The sequence below is a fragment of the Pygocentrus nattereri genome, chromosome 8, assembly GCF_015220715.1.
Source record: "Pygocentrus nattereri isolate fPygNat1 chromosome 8, fPygNat1.pri, whole genome shotgun sequence".
NCBI lineage: Eukaryota > Metazoa > Chordata > Actinopteri > Characiformes > Serrasalmidae > Pygocentrus > Pygocentrus nattereri.
The window spans coordinates 11,781,694-11,802,556 of NC_051218.1; the positions used below are offsets into that span (position 1 = coordinate 11,781,694).

The 20,863-nt window shown below is 39.7% G+C and overlaps 2 protein-coding genes across 2 annotated transcripts in view; one reads left to right on the forward strand and one right to left on the reverse strand.

Moving 5' to 3' along the window:
* The window catches only part of slc30a9 (solute carrier family 30 member 9), a 14,506-nt gene extending 10,886 nt beyond the window's left edge, over positions 1-3,620 (forward strand). Inside the window, exon 20 of the mRNA XM_017690162.2 lies at positions 1,264-3,620. Within this exon, the coding sequence (XP_017545651.1) occupies positions 1,264-1,308 (45 nt within the window). The 3' untranslated portion in view covers positions 1,309-3,620. The remainder of the gene's footprint in view (positions 1-1,263) is intronic.
* Positions 3,621-6,985: 3,365 nt separating this feature from the next.
* Positions 6,986-13,723, reverse strand: grxcr1a (glutaredoxin and cysteine rich domain containing 1 a). Its single transcript, XM_017689611.2, has 4 exons — positions 13,316-13,723; positions 10,425-10,664; positions 9,408-9,473; positions 6,986-7,288 (listed from the first exon to the last, which is right to left on the reverse strand). Exons 1-4 carry the CDS (start codon positions 13,721-13,723, stop codon positions 7,109-7,111), a joined length of 894 nt encoding a protein of 297 aa, XP_017545100.1. The 3' UTR covers positions 6,986-7,108.
* Positions 13,724-20,863: the final 7,140 nt, after the last annotated feature.

Consider the following 20,863-nt stretch of genomic DNA (forward strand, 5'->3'; position numbering starts at 1 on the left):
GACAGCTGGATTAGAACACTGTGTGATATGATATCTTAATATCTTTCAAATGCTCATGCAAAGAACATCCAGATATGGGATGCATTTTAATGGCAAATGTAAATATGACCACTCTCTTACTCTCACACCACACATGTGCAAAACGGACATATGTTTGAAGACCCTGGTCAGTTTTCTAATAGATTTTGAAATGAAAATCGGATAACGGATCGTCTGCAGCAAGGGTGTCTAGTCCAATCCGCGAAGGGCTTGTGTGGCTGAAGGTTTTCACTCCAAACAAGCTGGAGCACATCTGATTTCACTTGTTAAATCAGTCAGTCTTAGTCTTCAAATGTTTCATCAGGTGACCTCTTCCTTTGTTGGAGTGAAAACCTGCAGCCACACCAGCCCTCTGTAAATAAGATTGGACAGCCCTGATATACAGGAAGCAAACGTAAACATTTGAATCCTGAAGTCAAAATAGACTAATTTTAGTGCACAATTTCTATTTATTGCCGAGTTTAACATATCGGGGGGAAAAAAGTTACTACATATGACATGACTTTTGTACAGACTGCATTTTATATGTTACAATATTAAAATACAACTGTTACAATTATAAAATAGTATTAAAATGTGCAGAATTATGTTCTCTGTAGAGGATGTGTTAACTTACTTTCACTCGAAAATCAGCAAAACGTGTTATTTGAGGTGCCTAAACTTGTATATATGTCCTATTTAATTTAGATCTGCTCATAAGATCAGTAATTAGTGACAGATGAACACAAGGTGCTTGATGAGCAGTCTCTTATTTCTGGCATCCTAATGTGAGAGGTGATTTTGGACCACCATGTCCATCTACTTAGAGACACTGCATCAGCACTTCCTGTCTTATATAGAAGCTGAACCTGTTCTGTCAGAGTGGATTTAGCTCTAAATGCGACAGCACAAATACATGCAATCAGAGGAAGCTGAAAAATAAAATGGGACATATTTCCCTCTCTCTGTGTTGTATTTTGACTGAGAGAAATGCAGCATGTAATGTAGATGCAGAGTGTAAGCTTTTCTATAAGTCTAAGAGATGTTCATTTTGACTGCTGTAAAGTTTCGTGAAAGCCATTCATCATAGCATATACATTTTTATTTTCTTACATATGAATATTTGAATTATCATAATTCATTATGCTAATGAATGTGATTTCAAACATTCTCACAGTCATATTTTTGCTTTAGTTGTGTCAAATTTGAGTTACTGAATTTGACTTATTCTTGTTTTTAAAACAGCAACGCAATCCTGAGGTGCGGCATGTAGATCTAGAGATTCTCTGAGAAAGGGGAGCAGCCTCAGTGTAGCAGAGGACAAGCCGAACAACGGAAGGACGATTTAGATGGTCTGGACCTTGAGTGACGCAGCTCAGACCCACCACTCAAATGAAGTCTTACTTTTCAGAAATCCCATGTCTTCTAAGCACTCTCAGGAGCAACGTTTAAGCCCATTTTGTCAGCTTACAGTGCAGAAACTCTACAAGGTTTGCTGCTATGTGCACAAAAGGCCAGAGAGAATACACATCCAGAAATGCTGGTATGCTTTATTGATGAGCACTAATAAAATGGGCTCATGTTAATGTACTGTAGTGCTGGTGTAGGATCAGCCCCCTTACATCTATTTAAATAGTGTTTAGCAGGATTAAAAGGCAAAAGCTGATCCTAAAACAGCACTCTCGGTTGACAAACATACATATGGCCTGAGGGGTATTTCACAAAGCAGTTCAGCTCTATAACGTCATACAAACCTCAAAACAGTTTCTTTTTACGGTCATCAGGTCTTTGTAAGAAGAGACAGTATGTATTATTTACTCCACAAGTATTCTATTTACATTACAAAGCAGACATGTTGTGTTAACATGGAAAAAAAAACACTTGAAGAATCCCTTCAGCTTTTTTGGAACCATATGCTCATAACATATGCAGACTGTACATTTTCCCATGACTTCTAATGTGGAGTAACTCAAGTAGATACATAAGCTCACCAAACAAAATTAGTTGTATAATTTTTCTTTCTCACTTGTTTATGTGCACGTCCTCTTCCTTGTAGGTAAGGATTACACCAGTCTTGAGATTTACAGACTGGTGTCGATCTACAGACTGGGTGCCCATTTTAGCTGAAGTTTGTCAGTTTTAGCATTTCTCCTGCTGTTCCACATTGAGAATTGAGATTGATGTGTGCTGGACAGTCAAGATGTTGCTGTTTTCCATGTCTGTTAAACCAGTCGCATACAGACACCTGACAGTAGTCATGCTGGAATGTGGGAGTGTCAATGTTGTGTTCTGCACAACGTTAGAGGAAGAGTGAATCCCAGGAATCTGACTGGATTTGGGCTATCACTATGGAAGGTGACACATAACCACCTGTTAGAGAAGAAATGGTACATATGACTTATTTTTGCTCAGTGAGTTTATATCTCATTGAATAGACTTTACCAACATGTGTATTAGTCACAGTCATTACATTTTTTGATAATGACAAAGGCATATATTTGGTTGCTTTGATTAAAGAGACGTATGACCAGTTCTCATGTTTCTAAGAGCTAACTAGATATATTGTGCCACAAATTGAGATGAGATCAGCGAGCATTTAATGCCACTCTAAAGCAGTCCAGTAATTTTTTTTTTAAATAAACATTTCATATGCATGTCCGTTGTAAATTTCACTTGAGATTATCTTGTATACCAGTGCTGATCCAGGTTCGGCCTTTAAGCCCACTCCTGAGCTTGTAACGAACATACATCAGGGAATGCGATATACAAGTCCTAGATGAGACATACTTTTGGAACTTCTGTCTGATAATGCAACCTCAAAGTGAGAGCAGTTCTGAAGGAAAAGCACTGATGGAACAACTCTAAAGCGGGAAGAAGCAAGCACACAGAACCGGTACCCTTGTGGTATTCCTCTATTCATGTAAAGAACTTACAGACTATGACTTTCATTCTTATCCTCTTCTAACAACAAAATATTTTTGAGATTATACAATAAAATGTACCTTTCACCACCTGTTTGAACAAAGAAGCTTAGTGATTGTGAATTAATGACCTGAATACAAAGCAAGTAGTTCTGCCTCTTTCTCTCTATTGTAAATAATCATACATTGTGAAATGACCATGATCTCTACCAAACCTCATGCATGTTGTGTTCATTAAGGAGAACTCTGAAGGGCTGAGTGAATCATCCATCTGTACTTGCTGCTGATGTCTCATGCATCAGTCCACTGGAAAAAAAAGTGCTCTGGCAGTCCACCTTAGATTTTGTTCCTCTGTGCTGAAGTCACATAGTGTATCCTTCCACATGTGCTTCATACTGGACATCGTTACACCTGTATAAATACTCAGTGACAGGAACTCAATATTACATTCTTTATCATAGCCAAATGTGGTTGAAAGAAGACTTCTGTACAGTTAGATCCACTGGTGAAACCCTGCTTTCTCAGTGAGGGCTATTTAAAATTAGTTTTTTGAGGGTGGGTTGACGTTTCTTATAGGTTCTATGTATATTTTATTAAATGTTTGTCAGATTGCTGATTGGTTAGATTAATGGACCTCTAAGGAAAGCTGATTAAATAAACTGCAGTTAATTTATGAAACTATATTGAGCCCATGTGTGTCCTCATTTCACAGGCTAATCTATTGTTCTGGTGTTTTGTGGTCACTGTTAACATTTATGTATTTCTGCCACTGTCCAAGCAAACCTTGATGTATGAACTATATAATCCAGTAGATCTGAAGCCATTGGTCAGCTGCATCATCAATAGTCGTTACTTACATTTGGATTGGTTCAGAAATCTTTCCATTAAAGCAAAAATACCATGGGAACTCCAACCCTACCTCAAGAAATCCATGGTTTCCTCAAAATGGTGCCGTATTTGAAGAGCTACGAGGGAGTCAAGAAAGATGAAGTGATTCCTGAAAAGGGTTTTTACTTTGAGGCTGCTGAGAGGGGTTTTTTCCACGTGAAAAGGAGCTGTGGGTTTCGGAGCCACTCTTTTATCAGCATCTAAAGGAAAAGGCGTTTCGGTCGCGGCGCGTCGCTAATCTGGAGGAGACCGAGGCGCGGAGCTTCTGCAGCGGCTCAGAGGCGCCTGTCCTCCCGCCATCACGGACTGAATCACCCTCCATGCTCCGTGTCTGGAAACGTCAAGCAGGTTTCTGTGAAAACTGTTTTATGCTGTGCTAAAAGATGGCGGAGCAGCAGCTTTGGCACTTCTTTTGTAGACACGTTACGTTGGTCGATTTAGCTTCCTTACAAAACAAATCTATAGTAATGCGATGGAATATGACTTGCATAGTGTTGAAAAACGGTTCTGTAATAACATATTCACATGTTCTCCTCAGTTTAACGTCTTAGCTATAATACCTGTGTAATATCATGGGGCGAATTAGAGTATTTTTGTGTGAAGGTGTCATTTTCTTAGAGGAATCCTGTAGTACATTCCTGTAGTATTGTTATAGAGCTTTTTCATAAGGACTGACTGGATTTTACGACCCATGTGAATTTATATACATCTTTTTTATCCCTTTTATTGTTTATATTGGTACACATTGAAAGAGTTTAAAGCACAGTGTCAGAATTCACAACAAAAAAAGAACCCAAGAAAGAGCTTTAGTCACTACTGAAGTCCGTTTTCCTCTCTTGACTTGCATGTTCATGTAATTGACTGAAGGGAGCTGATACTGCTGTGCATTTGATTTGCATGTTTTGTTTCCCTTACAAACTCACCGACAGGGGGCGCAGTTGACCATCACATCTCCTGCCCTATTCTTCTCCTGTACCGTCATTCATTGGCAGCTCGCTTTCTGTTTCGAAAACTGGAAATGACAGCAGGATCCCAGGCATAATAGCGCATATTTTCTGCATGATTCCGGCTGCCTGTTTTAGGAGCACTGTTTTAACCCTGCATTCTGCTTTGCCGAGGAGAAATCCGCTCTCTCCGGTGTGCCGATGCTGCTCTGCGCAGTGAGCCTCTTTACAATGCTGCCTTGTGGGATCAGAATCAAGCAGCATTGTACAGGGCTATGACAGCACAGAGACATACACGTTTCTGGGACACGGCGGACCGCCAGGCTCTGACAACATCTGTACGCTCACATCAGCGTCTCTGTGAGCCATCATGAAGTGGACGCACTGTACAGCACGGAGGACAAGAGACTCTCGTGGAAATGACAGATAATTTGACCTCTTGTTCATTGCTGACACGTTGCTGCTTGTGTTAAAACGTGCACTTGGCCTTCTTTGCATTGTGTATTTCCACTGCTGTCAATGAAAGATGTGTGCAGTTCGTAAGTATTTGGACAGTGTGTCAATTTCTGGCTCTAGCTCATTGGGTTTGAAATGACTGCGAGGTTAAGGATGCTTTCGTTTGAAGGTATTTTGTGCCTAGTGCACCCATTTCAAGGGCTGAAGGTGATTGGTCAAATGAACGTGATCTTAAAACGTATTTTCAAGTTTGGCAGTTGGTTGTAAACCATTTACAGTCATTAATGTCTCTGAGCTCAAAGACTTGACCAAACACGAGGGATCCTTCCCTGCAAGGCCTGCAGGCTGATGCAGACATTTTCGGTTCCTGTTTGCTGTGGGAGCTTCATTCTTGACTTCAGTATGACTCAGTGGTCCAGGTCAGCTGTCTGACTTCCACTTTTTTGGTCCTGGAACACTTTATGGTTTCTTTACTTCTTTGTTTCAGGTCCTCGATTTGCTGCAAGTGTCATCAACTCAATCTGGAGGCATTTGGTTGGATCTGTGATGTTAAGATGTTTCTGTACTGCTTGGAAATAATTCTGGTGCTGCCTTCAGTAGTCAGGTCTTCAAAAACAGATGAATGGTCTGGCTCCACGGGCATCCATACCTCCCTGTTTTACAGATGATGTGATGATTTGTGTCATGACCAGTTTCCCTGCACTTTCCATGTTCCATCACTGGTGCAGGTTAATCCTCATCTCTTCTGTTAAAGAGAGCTTGACTGGATTCTGCAGACCTTTAATGTTCTTTTCTCCTTCCTGTTCTCTCTGTTTTAGTGGTTTCTATCGCATACTAAGCCCTCTGAGGTCATGAGATTAACAGTTGAACAAAAACAAAAGGTTTTTTCTTCATAATTGATCATCCATGGGGGTCCTCCATGATCCACCAAATTACTGTTAAACTATGCAGACTGTGTTCTGGCTATGTACCAAATTGTTGATTGTGCCAGACACAGCAAAGTTTCTTGTGTCTCCAGTTGATTTATTCTGAATTTATAGCTTCATTATGGCTGTTGTACTGGCACAAACACTTCTTTGGTCTTCATGTTGAGAGACATCAGACTTTGGATGCAGATGCCATTTTTACAATCAACTCTACCCCTTATTTTATCTGCTGGCCAGGAAACAACTGAGCAGTCAGGAATATGTATAAAAATGACTGCAATTTGCACACAGTTCATTCAACACGGACAAAGATTCTCCCAGATGAAATCTTATATTCTGCACTTCAAATCCAATGTGCTTTTTTTTCCCTTGAAATGCTAAAAAGTACTCAACATACCCAAACTGAACAGGATGAAATGCACTGCTAACAACATGATGTAGGCACACAGTGTGAATGCATGCTATTTCAGGACAGATTTGTTATGGTACTGGATTGGATTCAGTCTTTTGTTTCCCTCCAATCCGACATTGCAGATATAGGCCTAACACCGATTACCACCACAACCTCTACTGGTATTCACTTGAAGAAGTAAAACGTAAAATTGTGTCTCCTGGGCTACGGTGAGCTACATCTGATTTCATGTCAGTGGTTTTCTTACATAAATACAGCATTATATTGTACACAGTAAGACTGTACTATGGCTATATTAAATGACCTGTGTTGGCAAATGATAATCTATACTGTCAAACTAAATAAAGCTGATGAAGAACGACATGCTTTCACAGATAGTATTGTTTTCTTATAAACAAAATTTATTGACAATCCCCACAGGAGAAAAAAAAATAGCAGTCATCTTTCTCTGTCTGGTGCAGTCATTTGCATGGCCAAAAGGGTGAGAGGGAGAGGGGCTGGACTGGGTGGGGTCAGTAGGTGAGCAGGCACTTGAAGAGGACCTTAGTGAGAGCAGCTGGGACATGGCTGAAGGCCGTTCTCATTGCACGCCGTGCATTTAAGTGCTTTGAACGAGTCTGTGAAGCAGTTTCTGAAGATGGACATCTTACTGCCATGGCACATAGAGCAGGGTACGAAGGCGAAGCCGCCACACGTCTGGCATGTGTGGGGATGTTGTACCCTCTACAGAGCAAGAAACACATAAGTGAGGAAAAGAATGAGCATGGTTCATGACTATAATCTTAGCCAGTGGCAAAACTCACATCATGACAACTAAGATGGTCCCAGTGCAAAAAAGTACCCCAATACTAACATTACTTTAAATTAATGAATAAATAAATGAACTATTTAATTTGCTTGTTTACTCACTAATGTTATGTCTCAAACAAGCTGATGCTCTCAAGGCATGCCACTCCACCCACAAGTGGTTAATGTTAATGGAAATGTTTGTTAGACTGTCTTTTGAAGATTTTAGAGTTATGAATAATGAATATATCATGTTGCAGGTTGTGAAGAATCCATTTGAAAGTGTTTACTATAGATGAATGAAGTGTTATGAATAAGAGGGAGATAAATAGACGTCAGGGCTGTCTGTGCAGTGTTTAAGGAAGCTAACTAGTGAGGTATGTTGTTAAGAATCGTGGCCTTTCTTTGAATCATCTAAATTAACATACGTGCTTAATGAAGCTCTTTTTGTGTCTTTTATTAATGTACTGCATATCTCAACCTAGTTAACATAGTATTTTCAAAATTCCTGCATAATTCTGTTGTTGAGATGTAAACAAAGTCCTTCAGAATGGTTTGATGTGAAATGGTTCATTGTAGGGAAACTGACTCGGATTTCTTTAGAGTGGGTCTGACAAGAACCGAGCATCACAATATCTACAACACAAATACAACCATTCTGTTTACTATCCAAAAGTAGTTTTTAAAATATACTTTTGGCCAGAAAATGCTTACCATGGATGGATTCATTAGGAATAATAGGGAGATAGATGTCCAGGCTGGCTGTGTAGTGTTGATGGAAGCTAACTAGTGAGGCATGTTGTTAAGAAATTGGATCTTCCTGTGAGTCATAGGTGAACTATTGTGCCAGCATCTAAATGAGAGGCCCCCACCAGACCTGGTTTAACCAGTATAGACCAGCATGGAATGCATGCTGATTTGTGCTGTTTTCTTCAGCAGGGCCTCCATGCCCCTCAGGTAGGTTTGCCACTGATCTTAGCTCTGGACAGCATCAATCACACTGACAATGGCAGCATGGTGCTGGTATGAGTGTATCAGGCGAATATCTATCCAACATTGGTCCTGTGATCAGAAACTGACCACAGATGAAGCGCAAGAGGATGACTAACACATGTTGTGGATAGAAAATAATGAGCAACAGTCTCTGTACACATAATGAACCAACAAGGCTTTTCTAATAAAATAGCCAGTAGGTTTACCATCTTTAAAAACCCACGCTTTGGTGATGTCCTTGATTCATTCAAACCAGCACAAAACCAGGACACTGTTGTGTTAAAAATGGTCCACCACCCAAAAAAATATCTACTCAGATGTGGTGTCTACCCATTTATGGTTCCTTTCCACTTATGGATTAAGTAGAAGGGGGGCTGATAAACTGTGCTGCAACAGATGGGCTACATTCTGAAACCCTAAATGTACAAGGTGCACCTATATAGTAGATTTTTCTGATAAAATGTCCAATGAATGTGGCTACAAAGAAAGTATACCTAATAAACAGGCAGCACAGTGGCCTTGTTCCTGTACTTGTGGTAAAAATGTGGTACCAGTTGAAAGTTTAGAAGCCCCACTTTTGGCACAATTCCTCTGCTTGTTTCTATGAGCTAAGACCTGAGCAAAATGTAAGAAGGCATTTCTGGGCATATGCACTATAGTAGACCTAGGAGGGTTACTGAGGAAATGAGGAGAGGTCAGGGATTATGAAAGCTCACCGCCTTTGGCATTCCCAGTGAGCCTGAGTCACAGATCACAGTGTATGACTCACTACTGCTGAATGGACTTGCCTGTGTGTGTGTGTATCAGTGAGCATGCACTTGCCTTAAACCGTGTCATCTACCAAATCGATATTGCCGTTGTTCATTATTCACGAGACATTTATTGATGTCTATGCAAAATTTATGACAATTCACTGATATATTATTCATAGTTATTCATGCCATTTCTCAAACCTTGACACTCTGTATTGAAAGTGTGTCGACGCTGGAGCTTCACACAGTCTGACTGATTCCCCTTTTCCTCAGCCCCTCAGTGGGCAGTGACCAAAACAACCAATATTTACCTCAATTTTGGTTAGGAGATCCTGCAGTTCCCCTGATTCATTCATACCCAGTATTTTCTCTGCACCCTGTAAAAATAAACAGAACACAGAATGGTGAATGAATCTGTACGGCTGTCCTTGAAGCAATATAACAAATATAGCAAATATAATATCAAAGCTATATCATCATGAGGTGGTTGGTCTAAGATGTTATTGATGTGAACGGAGAGTAAAACATGTACACAGTTCAAAATCTTAGCTATTATTGACATGACATATCAAACAAGGGAATATTAAATGTATTACAACATAACACGCACTTTAAAACATTTTAAGATATGCACTTGCAACCGTAGAACCAGTGAACATAGTGCATATAATGTGCAGTATTCTTCCATTTTCAGTCAAAACAGCCATTAAGAACATGTAATTAATTTTTCAGCATCAAAAAAGCTGAAAAAATACATTTAACAGACAATTACACAGAAGCCTGCACAACTAAAAGAATCCCAAAAGGCATTTCGGATTTTTATTCTTTATAAGCTTCCGTTCCTTTCTATACAACTTCCCTTCCTTCAAGAGACTTGCTTTACATTTTTCAAAGAAATCTTCAGGGATATTTTTCCAAAGTTCAGTCTTAAAAGTTGGTCGCATTTTCTGCTTCCAACAATCCAACTAGTCCCAAAAACATCTCATAATATTGAGGTCCTTTCTTCCTTTTCTAACTAATGGCTTCTTGAGAGCCACACATCCTTTCAGGCTCATAGTGTTGAGTTGTCTTCCCACAGTGGAAGAATGAACAGAAACACCTGTGGATTTTTTCAGATCTGAAGTGAGAGTGGAGCTTGAACTCCTACTATAAACTCCTATCCTTTTGCAAATGAATTATCTTATATCTGCCCTCATCAGAAATAGCTCCTGAAAATGTAATGGCTTTTTTGAATGGAAATTAAATAAATGAAGAGTGGTCTCTGATTTTACACAGTCCTATCCATGACGAAAGCTAAAGATCATAAAAGCTTTATTAAGAGGACTGACCCCCAAGTAGTGTCCATCAATGAAGACCACAGGCAGGGACGGTGGCTCACCCACCCTTCTGCAGCGTGTCTCCAGCTCCTTCCCATACTCACTGTCCAGAGCAATGTTCTTCTCCATGAACTTCACCCTGTGATTCTGGAAGATTTTGCGCACCAGCTCACAGCGCTCAAACGTCGTCCTGACCACACGGAAACTAGTGGTGTAGATCACGATCCGGCCAAACTCCAGCGTCAGCTCAGGCTGCAGTGCAGTGGACGAAACAGAGGGAGCATCAACATGAGTTTGTGAGTGTACATAACTATATATAAAGGGGTTTTCTACTGTTACAAGCTTGATATAACAATAGAAGAAGCCTTTCAGTGGTGTATAGAACCATTTTCAAAAACCATACACAACACATTCACTATCAATCTAAAGAACCATTTCACCATGCAAAGAGCCATTTAAGCATGAAATGGTTCTAAAAACAACTAGTTGTTGTAAATAGAACCATTTCCTTTACTAAAGAACCCTTGACGAAGAACCCTTAAGAGTGTAGTTGCAGTTATAGTATTAGTATTAGTAATAGTGTTAGTAAACTCTATTGGTGTTGATGGTTCAGTGCAACTACGTTTTCTCTTCTAGCTCAAAAGGTTACAGGATAAAGTGTGAATCAGAGAAGTGAAACACGACACGCTGTGACTGACTGAAGTACATGTGCTACATGTGAGACACACTAACGCAGCGCTGAACACACTCTTCCTTCCTGAGATTCAACATTTCAAAAACCCAGACATGATGTAATTTTATAATGTTAGTTATACATTACAGCCTTTCAGCGCAGCTTCAGACACTCTGCAGTTTAAGAAGGTTTTGATAACTACCAGGGATGGCAGTCACAAATGCTTCAAAGCGACAGTTCAGCAAAAAAAGAAAAGAAAAGAAACAACTAAGACACAATTTTCCTCCTTTCCTTAAATGGTGTCCATCAGCCAAGACATGTTGCTGCCTGAAGTTCACTTCTTTAGTTTTGCAATGGGGCTAAGAGGCTAATGTAGCATTTGCTTTTCTGTTTGTGGTCCCCTTCCTTACTTCCTTCATTCCTTTCAGCCCCCCTTCCTTCCCGCCCTCCTTCCTTCCTTTCTTTCTGCCCTCCTTGCTTTCTTCCTTCCAGCCTCCCTGTCCTCCTTCCTTCCTTCCTGCTTTTCTTTATTTCTTTCTTTAGTTCTTTTGCCAATGATTGTTTGAGCTTTTCCACTACAGACGATAAAGTGTTAACTGTTAAATGATCCTGCTAATAATTGGTGGAAGATTATTAGCATTTATTAGCACCCAGCAAACTGCGTGCTTAAATCGTCACACACCTGCCTCATACCACGCTGTTGTTAAGTCAGATGTTAAGGAGTATCAGACTTGCTTATATGGTTTCAAGTCACTGTTATCTATTAAAATAGGCTCCTGCTACAATTTTTAACTTTTTGACCTCTTAGGTCCACCTTTTATAACAATACGTCATACAGTGTCAGAAATCACACAAGTAAGCCTAGTTGAGATCAACTCGTCATTTATTAAGTGGCCAATGAATTAAGCTTGCAGTTTGCATTGCTAATTGGTTGAGTGTAAGTTCCCACTACTTGTTAGCTACATTCGCCTCTTAGCTTAGCTCTTAGTTTAAAACTACAGAAGCAAACTCTGGACAGTCAATGTTTTGGCTGACCAACCTTTGGGGTTAAAATTCACTCTTAAACAACATACTGTGTTAAAATGACAACAATGTTTTCCACTGATTTTTCAAAATTTCGACATGATTAAATGATTAGGATGTAAACAATGTAACATTCAGAGTGGCTTATTGTGAAATGCTCCGTTCCAGGGGAACCTAAGAGAATTGTTCACAGTGGTCAGACATGTTGAATGCTTCCAGAAGCTAGTTATAAAACGTCATATACAGTTATTAGATGTCTCAGACTTTATCTTTCACTTTATCTTTAATGAAAAGTTACATCTATTCATAGTAGAAAGGTACATGCACAATGTTGTAAGGTAAAATAGTACATTAAGAAATTGATTTTTAACAGGTTTATCACTATTTTACCTTAATCAACATTACATATAAAAACTGACAAGGCACATGAAGGTTCATTTGACCACTGCTGTAAATAAATCAATATGTTATTTACGCAGGAATCTGAAAAATCGGTGAAAAGGGCTCGGTTAGCTTTTTAAAAGTTTTAAAACTCAAATTCAATACCAGACAAAAGTTGTAGTGAGCACAGTGAGTAGAAAGTGGAAGTTACAAGAATTCATTAAGTTGATTAGCTGAGCCGAAACACTTAAAGAAATGTATCATTAATGTTTAATTATACAGTGACCTTGTCCTCTAAGACAGCTCGCCTGTCCAGCCAGAGCATGACAGAGGAGCTGTAACCAATCGCTGTTCAGGAAGGACACACTGACCCTCTTAAGGACACTGGTGATAGACAATTCTTAGAAGAGTTTGGCTTTCGACATTGTCAGAATTGGGAATGACTGATGAGCTGGGTTTATCTTCTTTTGCATGAGCACATAGCAATTTGGTGGAGTAAGAGCTGCACAGAGGTACAAACTAACCCTTTAAACTTTGTGTGTGTTTCAATTACCATTCTTCTGGCTTGTCCAGTAACTACTAGGAATTATTACATAACTACTATGAAATTGGTACTATTAGGCAGATTATGTAGTTTTGAAAGTGAACAACTAATGACAGAACTCACTAAGAGGTCTGTAGTATTTAAGACTATAAATGTGTGAGATTACATGAGAAACAGTTGTGAAATAAAATTTTCAGGTGGTTCAGTCAGTGAGTTTTTGACCTACACACTGCAGTAGGCCTGACCATACTGAATGTCCACTTCCTTCTGGCTGTTACTCACCCCGTTGACTTTAGTTAGGTTATCAAACAGTATTTGGCCAGCGCTGACTTTGTGCTTAACTCCTCGCACTGTCCCGTTCTTGCTGAGGATATTGACGCGTTTGGTACTGAAAACTCTGTCCTTGTTCTTTCCGCCTGCGAACAGCAGAAGGTCATCCGGCTCGCTCTCACTGTCGTCCAGCTCTGAGCCCAGGTAGCCTCCCAGGTGTCCATTTAGCTCCCCACTGGTGGAGGGCGTACTGGCCCGATCTGCCTCCGAACTGCTGGTGCAGTCCGAGTCCAGGGAGTCAGTTGGACCCTCATCCTTAAACATTTCCTTCAGCACCCGTCCACTGTTCCCTGACGCCACCCGGAACCTCACCCGCTTCTGGGGCTTCTCACTGCCCGCCGATGGCAAAGTCCCCTCCATTTCAAAGCTCTGGAGTAGGTTACATCTCCCACAGAATGTATCAATTTAATCCACCCCTTACATCTGCCTGTAAGCAAGATTGGCCTTTATTTCCCCATATTTACCAGAGTATCCCAGTCAGCGTGTGTGCTCCAGAAAAAAAGGTGGCACTCTGAGCTCAACTCCAGCAGCCTCACTGCCAGTGTTACCGTTAACATGTTAATAATGTATGTGGCTCTGCCATGGTTACTGAGAGAGCCAACCATGAGGAAACCGATAGTGCTCTTTAAATATTTATCATACTTTAAGCTTTTTTATTCTTTCTTAGCTGTGTCGAAACAGATGTATAGATCCATCTATTCTGTTATCACATGAAGGACAATCTAAAAACTCTTATCTCCCTTTACAATTACATTTTAAATGTGGAAGCTCATGGGATTTTTAAAATCCAACAAGTTACCAAGTTGGCTTGGGTAGGATAATAAACTTGTAGAAAATGGATTCAGACTGGATTTAAATGTTTTGAGAGACACACTGATTTGCAACACATAAATTGTGAAATGTGCACCTTTTTCGGCTCTGTTTCAGCTCTAGAAACTTTACTTTATAAAAAGTGACTAGCTGGTTTTGTGCTTCTGTGCCCTGTTTTATTACACTTTATCAGAGCAGTCTTTTATGCACATGTAGCACTTAGCGAGATTAAACTTGGCCTGTACCTACACACCTGCTGCCCACAGACAAATGACTGACATATGGAGGAAGTCAGCTGTTCCCTCATTGGCTGGCTTTCCCCTCCATGTTCCTTCTTGTGCAGCCGAATTGGAGCAGCCAGGCGGCTGCTGTCTGACTAACTATGCCCAGCAGACCACCACCAGGCCACTTAATACCAACACCTCATTTTTTGTCACAGGTGAAGAAATGGCTCTCTGGACATGTGATACACCAACCACAAATGGAACAAAGCAATATGGGCTGAGTGGGTTGTTTTTTGGGACACAGGGGTACTGCCACTGAGCCAGGCTCTCTTCAGCGGCAGCAGGCCTTAGCTTAAAGGGATGTTTCAGAAAAAAATGTATAGTTTTCCCCCATATATTCCATCATTTAAGACATGTTTGTAGTTTGAAGTTTGCTTCTTTAGTTTTGCACTGGAGCAACAAGGCTAATGTAATTTGCTAATAAAGAAAGCTTTTACTGCCAGTTATCATCATGCCTGCCTCAGACCTAATGTAATGTAATTGCCTTAAATTGCAGCACAGTGTTAAAGGACAATTTCATTTTCAAACTGTCTGCATAATTCATCAATTCACATGTAAAAAAAGTCATTCAGGGTGATCTGAGGTAAAATACTCCAGTCCAGAGAAACTTACGACTTAGAAATGTTCACAGTGCTGGTAAAACCAGATGTCTGAAGACCTCAATGCCTCATAAATTTCCCTGACAGAAAGTTTCACACGAAACGGTTCTGAATGCACTGCTTGATGTCTAAAATATTGTTTTGTTACAGTTTCATCAAATTCAAAAAGGGGTATAGACTTTTCCCAAATAATAAAATTTCAACATTTTATATGTTGTCTCAATTAAATATAAGGCTTAAATAATTTGAATATCATTGCATTCTGTTTGTATATACACTTTTCACATCGTCTCAGCTTTTTTTGTCTAAAAGTATTATTTTAAAGCCATTCAGGACAGAGAAGTACATGCAGGAGTTCCCAAATAGTACCCTAAGAAATCCTATTTTTTTTGGACTTGCCATCATTTTCAGCAGTACATATTAAAATGCAGAAGACACATGTAGGTTCACTGTTAATTTTGGATAGTAACTTAAAAGGCTATACTTTTGCTGTATATATTATGACCCCTGGTTCCTATCATCACCATTGTAAAGAAATCACAATGTCTCATGTTTATCTCCACTGTGAATGCACAAACTTGTTTTCAAAAAAGCTGGGACGATGTGAAAGGTGAATATGCAAACAGAATGCAATGATATTCAAATTATTTAAGCCTTATATTTAATAGAAACAACATATAAAATGTTGAAATTTTATTATTTGGGAAAAATCTATACCACTTTTTGAATTTGATGCCAGCAACATGTTCCCAAAAAGTCAGGATGGGGGCAACAAAAGACTGGTAAAGTTGTGTGATGCTAAAAAAAAAAAAAAAAAACAACTGGAGATTAATTGGCAACAGGTCAGTAACATGATATGGATATCCCAGAGAGCCTGTGTCTTGCTGAAGTAAACATGAGGAGGGGTTCACCACTCTACACGACAAGACTGCATGATCAAATAGTGCAACAATTCAAGAATAATATTTCTCTAAGTAAAAAAGCAAAGAACTTGAGGATTTCATAATCTATAGTATATACTTTCATTAAAAGATGCAGAGAATCCACAGAAAGCTCTTTATGCAGAGGACAAGGATGAAATCCAATACTGGTTAGCTGTGATCCTCAGGGGACACTGCCTTAAATACAGATACGATTCTGTAGTGGAAATAACTGCGTAGGCTCAGGAACACATTGTCTGTGGAACACAGGAACACATCATTGTGAACACAGTTTGTTGCTGTATGGTAGTTTTAACTCAAGACAAGTTGCAAAGATGAAACCACAAATAAACAGGACCCAGAAATACTGCTGCCTTCTTTGGGCCAAAACTCCAAGATGGACTAAGGCAAAGTGGAAAAGAGTCCTGGGATCCAATGAATAGAAATTTTAAATTCTTTTTGGAAAAGATAGACACTGTGTCCTGAAAAAAAACAACTGCCTTGTTATCAGCACACAGTTCAAAAGTCAACATCCATGCTGGTATAGGTGTACATTAATGCACATGACATGGGTGACTTTCTCATCTGTGGAGGCGCCATTAACGCTGAACAATATATGCAAGCTTTGGCAACATATGCTGCCATCCAGACAATATCTTTTTCATTGAATGCCTTGCTTACTTCAGAAAGACCATTTAAAACCATATTCTGCATGTATTACAACATGAATCAGCATGAATCGGGGTGCTAACTCACAGGGGCAGTCGTGGGCTGGAGGTTAGGGATCTGGCCCTGTGACCGGAAGGTTGCCGGTTCAATCCCCAGCGCCGACAGTCCATGACTGAGGTGTCCTTGAGCAAGACACCTAACCCCCAATTGCTCCCCGGGCGCCGTGGATAGGGCTGCCCACCGCTCCGGGCAAGTGTGTTCACTGCCCCCTAGTGTGTGTGTGGTGTTTCACTTGCATGGATGGGTTAAATGCGGAGATGGAATTTCCCCGGTTGTGGGATCAAAACAGTATCACTTAAACTTAAAAACATGTGCCACATTATGAAACAAAAAATATGTTATAGAAGACTCCAAACTGTTCATCAGCTGAAAACATACATCTGGAAAGAACAGTAAAACATTATACTTTGAAAACTACAGTAGTTGGTCTCCTCAGTTCCCAGATACTTACAGAGTGTTGTTAAAATAAAGCTGATGAAACACAGCGGTAAACATGCCCCGGCCCAACTTTTTTGGAATGTGTTGCTGGCATCAAATTCAAAATAGGCATTTCGCTTTCAAAAAACAATACAATTTCTAGGTTGCACACACACACACACACACACACACACATTTTCTAAGCTGCTTATCTACCAGGGTGGCAAGGGGTGTTGGAGCCTGTCCCAGCGCTCATTTCGCAGAAAGCAGGAAACACCCTGGACATTGCAGAGCAGACACACACACACACACACACACACACACACACACACACACACACACACACACACACACACACACTGCCCACTGTGCCACCATGCTGCCCTAAAGAACATTTATAATAGAACACGTATAATATTTGTCTTGCAATCAGTTCTGTATCTGAACATATTTGAAAGTAAGTTTTTTTCATCCTCAAGCTTTTACTGCTGTATTTTCCACTTGTCTAAAGTCTTGCATTGGTTCTTCATGTAATTCTCCAATTGTGACAAAATAAAAGCGGTATAGACTTCCAGCGGTTTGCATTCAAAGCAGAATTTATCACCTCTTGCATCAGTCTCATCCAAAGCACCTCCCAGTTAAGCAGCCTCTGTGAAGAAGCTTATCTGAGTTGGCCATGACCGCAGGCGGTTAGCCGATACACTCCAACTAGCTTGAATGGGAACACACAGATAGACTAATATCCCCTAAAAGCGGCTGCATCCATAGGCAGAAAGATTTGCATGCCTCTGCATTTCATTATGAAGCTCCACAAATCATTCCTTCCCAAAAGCACAGTTAATACTAGACAGAGTGGCGGTGCTGATTCAGAGATGGGTCTTGCCAATTGTATCTCATTAAAACAGATTCAGTCACAAGGCCATTGTGAGCCATGACCTGGCAAGGCCATCCTAGCTGTCGGTACTAATGATGATCACGTAGTTAAATCTCTCATTATTACTGCAATGATTGTCTCTTGTCTCCATTACACAGTGCCCCGGTCCTGTTTCTGCTACTTTTCTTTATAATCAGTGTCAGATCTGCAGGCTTCAGGCCTCCGCTCACTGCTGATGAATGTTTCTCCAGATAGCTTGTATTTTTACATATTTAGATGGCACTGATTGATGACTGAGGTGTCAGTGACTGGTGCTGCAGGTTCACCCTTAAAAATGGTTCTTCAAGAGTTTTCAGCAAGGACAGTGTGTGTATGTAGAACACTCAAAGAATCATGTGAATGCATAAATGCTTCTTGGCATGGTTTAATGGTTCTTCTCTATAATGGAAAACCTGTTGTAACACGTCCTTTTAAGAATTGATACTAAGTAATACCAAAGCTAATATCCTGATTCTGACACCAATATCGATTCTTCTTCTCATGCATATAAAAAAGGAAAATGTTCTGATTTCTACATTGAAAAAGTCACTATAATGTAAATGTCTGTACCTGTGTATTTACTACAATATGTTTTCTGCATCAAATACATATTTGTTTTCATACAAAAAGATTTATATTCAAAATACTGGTGGAATAAAACACTTGGTATTCAATGTTTTACATACTGAACCGCTCTGTAAAGGTATATTCCAAACAAAGGTGAAAAATGATATTAGCAACATTAGCCTTTAGCTACATCTGTTGTAAACCCATGTACTCATATTCTCCTGCAGTACAGCAGTAGATTGCAGAATGAGAAAGACTGTAATAAAACTGCTTTGAGGAGGTTGTTTGGGGGCAGGCTGTTTTTTATTTCATGAACTAGTGTTTGCTGAAAGAATAGCTAGCTGATGTTACTGTTAGTAAGCTGAGTATCTTGCTGCAGCCATATAACTGTAGTAACTGTAGTCCTCAAATCGAAATTACAATGGAGAGAACGGATTACTCGAACAACAGAAATGACTCCTTAGATGAGGAGAACAACAAGCAAAATGGCTTGCAAAAATTAGCCAGCAAGGTAGCTCCTGTCTATCTAAATGCCTTAGCTACCTCAGTTCTTTCCTCTGACTGAAAGGGTAAAAATTGCTAGCAGTCAGGACTGATTGACACTGTGGGGATTATTTGTGATTGTTATCACTGTGTATGATGTATTTGCATAATGTATGCTGGGTAGCCTATTGTAGTGAGAGAACGTTGATGTAAAATTTCCTACGGAGCCTCAATGGTGGCATCCCATTTAAGTAAAAATAATGCATAGCCATGATTTAGTAAGGCTTGGGAATGAGAAGATTAAGTCATGGCCATGACTTAGTAAAGGGTGGGAACGAGATCATAATGTGTGGCCACGAGCTGACTTAGTTCCCGCGCCTTACAAAGTTGTGGCCACGACTTAATCATCTCATTCCCACACCTTACTAAGTCGTGGCCACGCATTATTTTTATTTATACAGGATGTCACCAGCAGGGCTCCATAGAATTCTGTCAAACCAATGAGGGATATAAATGCTGCATTACAGAATACTGCATAAAATGCCAAATAGCATATTAAACTTAACATATTAAATAACATATTAAACAGTTTTGAGGCAAAATTGTGATGGTCACAATTAACATTACTTAGGTATCAGTTTGTCCAGCCCTACAATTTATCCACTTCTGTGAATAAGATAAAAATGTCAAGCAAGTTCACTGTTAAACATATTTTGAAATATATAGTCTATCAACTTAATTTCATACACATTTTTAGCATATCTTTAAATGCATACCATCCCATACCACACATAGTATCCCTACAAAGGGACAAGGTGACCCTGATTGCAAAGCTAATGCATTATCTAGTCAAGGTAGTCAGTCATAGTGGAGGCAAATACTCATTAAAATACTTGCAAGTGCTTTTCAAGTTACTGGCAGTTTTTTTTCTGCAAGTAAACATAGATGCCACTGTAAAAACTGAAACAGAGCTCAATCAATAAACATAAACAGAATAATGCACCATGTGTAGTTAATTAGCCTGCATGTTTCATTCATACCATGACACCAAACAAAAGTAATAACCACTGAGTAAATGTTGTGACAGATATGTGCTATATATTAATGCACTACTTTGAGAAAGATTCTGAATTAGTGAAGATTAAATGGACTTTTGGAAACTTCTGTTCTGTTCAGTCCAGCAGGGGGCAGACTCTGATCTAGCGGGTCACTATGCGCCAGCAGGTTGGCAGCAGTGCAGGTGTGAAGACAGGTCTATTCTAGTCTATACTGAAATTTATATCAAGAAGATGATGCAGTCATGATAGTCACAGGAACAGAGGATATGAAAATCAGGTTATTTTTATTATATAATGTTTTTAGGTGGTTCAAAAATATAACTGTGCCTAGGAGTTTTTACCAAATGCAGTGAGGGGTGTCACATTATGGAACTGTTTGTTGGTTATGGGACATATTGAATGTTTATTTTAGCACTCCATTATGAGTTTCTAAACTAGTTTTATATAGCGTGACTTCTGGCCTCTTATTCCAATAATAAACCCCTCAGCTCCCCAGAGAACATGCTCCTAATGCAAAATTGAAAAGTGAAAGCAGTATAGTTTCTTCTGTGGAGGCACTCTCTCTTGTAGAATGTTCTATCCTATATGAAACCAGCCCAGTCATTCACTCTGGTACAGACACATGTCATAAAATAGCGGATATCTGACTTACAGGTATTTGTAATTATTGTTTTTCCATCTTTCTTTTTATGTACAGGCATCTTTCAAATTGTACACATA